Here is a 3,890-nt window from a genome sequence, read left to right on the forward strand (position 1 = left end):
ATGCACTCATTTGATTCTCTAACTTTATATAAAGTTTTAGTCTCTTCTTTTAATTTTATCAAGTATAAATATTTCTAGCCTTCTAATCCTAACACTAGCCTCAAATGATAACTTTTTTGGACAATCATTATAATTTTAAAAAATTAAAGTTAATATCAACATATGAAAATATTTTATCAATATTTAAAAATTCAATGTTGGTTTTTTTAATCAAACTAATTATATATATTAATAATTTATAATAATTATAGCTTAAGAATTTAGGACACATGCGGCAGATCACGATAACAAGCTGATATACAGCTAGATAAAGACGTGGAAATGGATCATTTGAAGTTGAGAATTTATGAATTTTATGAAATGAGTCTTTTCAAGAAAGAGAAGTGAAGATTTTATGTTTAATAAAAATAATAAAATGAGAAAAATATTTAAAAAATAAAATTTCACAAAATTTCATGAATCTCAGATCAATTTTAAAATATTTACTCTGTACAAAGATAACAATTACTATTCTTCTAGGATTCACATCATCACAGTGGAGTCTCCTCATACTACATAGTCCCTCTTTTTTTATGAGATAATCGACCAGGTGAGTGCATATCACTATGTTCAAATAATGCTTATAGAGTTGTTCACATATCATCCATCAATAAAGTCATCATATAATAACAGAATTTGATCCCACAATTTTGTATACTATGAGCCAAATCCTTACCTACACTTCTCTTTTATTTGGGATTGGAGCTAGGTACGAGGAGTAATATATTATACATAAGACATGAAACGACGTACATGTTCATATATTCAAGGGCAAAAGACAACCTTATAACTGGTTCCTCCTGGGCAAATGAAAGTGTTGATAGCATCATCCTTAGGGTAACTATAAGCATCAGGGCACCTTGTCTTGAAGAACCTTGAATATGTTGTGGGCCCACACTTCCCAGAATTACAGCAAAACTGATCTGTCCTAAACACTGTGCAAGCGTTGTTACAACCGCCGGGAGCTCGTAGCTCGTTCAAGCACTGTCCGTTGATATCTGCGGCGCACCGGATGCCGCGACACCGTTTTGATGTCGGACAGGCCGTCGGACTGAAGTCCAAGGGAATATTAAAGCCATCAATAAGTGAGATATCAAAGAAGTCCAAGTTCTTGTTTTGGTTTAGGGCAAATTCTGCTAGGGTGTTTGGGGGTGTCCCATAAGCTTGGCATCGGAGGAGGCCTCCGCAATCTCCGGTCTGGCAGCGGCCGCGGCCTGAGCCGTCGAAGCTGCAGTTGGTTCGACCCCATATACGGGCCCGGGTTCTGCCGGCGGCCACTTCGAGGGTCCATGTTTGGCAAGGGTCTAGCTTCTGGCCGCCACCGGGCATGGCTGCTGCCCACACAGTGTAAGGGCATCTGTTTGTGACATCAAACCGAGCGCCATGGGCGAAGGTGAAGGTGATAGCAAGAAGGACGGGGAATACAAGGAAGCTCTTGTTGACGATGACTGTCATTGTTGGGACTACTTTTTTACTGTGATTGCTTGGTGAAGTAAAGAAATAACGATGGTGAATATATATATATATATATATAGGAGTTGTACAAGTACCGGCGATAGTTTGTGTCAAACGCAGTAAGTCAGCCCAAAAAAACTTAAAAAATTTTAAGTTTGGGTTTAGGAATTAAAAAAAAAAATTGCTTTAAATAAACTGGAAGAAATTTGAATCAAGTCCAAAAACCCAAATTCATTTTTTATTATTTGTAAAATAATTTAAAAATAAGATAAAAATTTGAAAATTTTATTTTTTTAAATAAAAGTTGAAATTACATGAACAAAAAAATAAAACTAAAATAATATTTAATAATTAAATATTTAAAACAGTCTAAATAAGTTTAAAAGTTTAAAAGATTAAGGTCAAACTTAATTATACGTGCTATTTTATATGTAAAATAATTTAAATTTAGCATAAATTGAATCCGATGCAGATAAACTTACCCCAAACTGTCCGTTCTATTAAGTGTTGGTGCTTTTATAGTATAGACGATGACGTCATCAAGGTGGAATTGGACGGGTGGATTTGGTGATGACAAGCACTCAAATTCATAAGTCAACTTGCCTTAAATTTATCATTTTTTAAATATATATATATATTCCCTTCATCCAAAATTATAAAGTATTTTTATATAAAATTTTATATACTAATAAATTTTATTAAATATACTCAACAATTTTATATTTTTAAAATAAAAATATGAACTTTTAAAAATATTTATCATTTAATATATTAAAAAGAGAAGGGACATGAATTAATTATAAAAAAAGAAAGGATAATATTAAAATTGATGCATTTAATGAAACCTTAATCCATCTAAAGTGCCCTATATTTTGAGATGAAAAATTTCTTTCAAAAGTGACCTATAATTTAATACGAAGAGAGCATATAGGTTTCATTAAATAAATTTATTTATAAATAAATCTTATAAAATTTAGAAAACATATTCAGGTCCTTTGAGATCTAAGTATAGTTTAAAATTACAATACAAAGATAATAATGTCCTTATTAAAAATACATTACATGAATAAAGTAATTTATAACTATTAGATATGTGAAGTTATAGTTATAAAATATTGAAGTGATAGTTATAAATTATTCATGAAATAGTTGCAAATAATTAGTGTTAAATTTTATTAGTAACGCATGATCAGTTTAATTATTAAATACATGAAATTATAGTTGTAAAATGTTGAAATAGTAGTTATATACAATTAGCATTAAACTTATAATATATGATCTGTTTAACTATTAAATCTATAAAATTATAGTTGTAAAAAGTTAAACTGATAGTTGTAAATTACTTATGAATTAATTGTAAATTACTATATTGATGTAATATATTTCTAATAACAGCATTATTGTCTTTGCTGTAATTTTTTAAATTTTGTAAGATTTATTTGTAAATTAACCTGCTCCATGGATTGGGCTCGCACATAATTTTTAAAGTTTTGTAAATTAACCAAGCCTAAAAGCTCACTTTTTTTTTCTAATTTAAACTTCTAATTATGCTAATACATACTCTCTTTGATATTTATTATAAGAAACTTCTAATTAATCACCTCACAAAATTAAAGAAATGTGGTTAAATCATTCTAAAAAAATAAATTTTCAATTTTACCATATTTAGTTGAAAAATTTCAAATTTACATCACATTTACATTTTTTTCATAGATAATAAATTTAAATAGAGGTAATATTAAAAAAATATAATTAATATTATGTCAAGTATCCTATATCAAAGACAAAAAAAAAAAATAGAAGATACACAACAAGAGAGATAGAATAAACTGTGCTTGTGTGTGCCAGTCCAGATAGGATGTCGACATCTAATATTGTGGTTGGATAAACTGGATCAACCTGTACATACATGCAAATATCAATTCTTGTTTAATTTCTTCACTTTTATTTTCTCCATTCACTAATTTTAACTAAAAATAAATAAATACAAGAACAAATATTGTATTGAAAATAAATGTTTTTCCACTTAAAAATAAGTATATAGCTTCTTTTTTCTGAGCTTAAATACATTTTATTAACTTCAAAACATGTATACATAACATGGTAATGAAAATCAAATTAATCATTGAACCGGACAAGCAATATAGTTCCAACTGTATCAACCTAGTCAATACACTACTTTATTGATTTAACTGGACAGATTGATACGGATTTTTATACTTTGTTATGTAATATTAAAGTCAGCTCATTTTCAAAACCACGATAATGTTAGGAAAAAATAAAACAAAGAAAGAATTAAAGAAAGAATCTATAGATGATGGGCATATTCTTTGATGGTGCCTATTACTTTCTAACCCGAAGTCAATCGTATACTCATTTCATAGCGATAATAGCAC

The 3,890-nt window shown here is 28.9% G+C and overlaps 1 protein-coding gene across 1 annotated transcript; it reads right to left on the reverse strand.

Annotated features, from left to right (window-relative positions):
- Positions 1-636: 636 nt before the first annotated feature.
- Positions 637-1,494, reverse strand: LOC129313908 (protein P21-like). The gene has a single exon (XM_054957302.1). The coding sequence runs from the start codon at positions 1,492-1,494 to the stop codon at positions 805-807; it is 690 nt and encodes a 229-aa protein (XP_054813277.1). The 3' UTR covers positions 637-804.
- Positions 1,495-3,890: the final 2,396 nt, after the last annotated feature.

Source organism: Prosopis cineraria, unplaced genomic scaffold (assembly GCF_029017545.1).
Source record: "Prosopis cineraria cultivar Desert tree isolate PC_DT_omini unplaced genomic scaffold, ASM2901754v1 PC6, whole genome shotgun sequence".
Lineage (NCBI taxonomy): Eukaryota > Viridiplantae > Streptophyta > Magnoliopsida > Fabales > Fabaceae > Prosopis > Prosopis cineraria.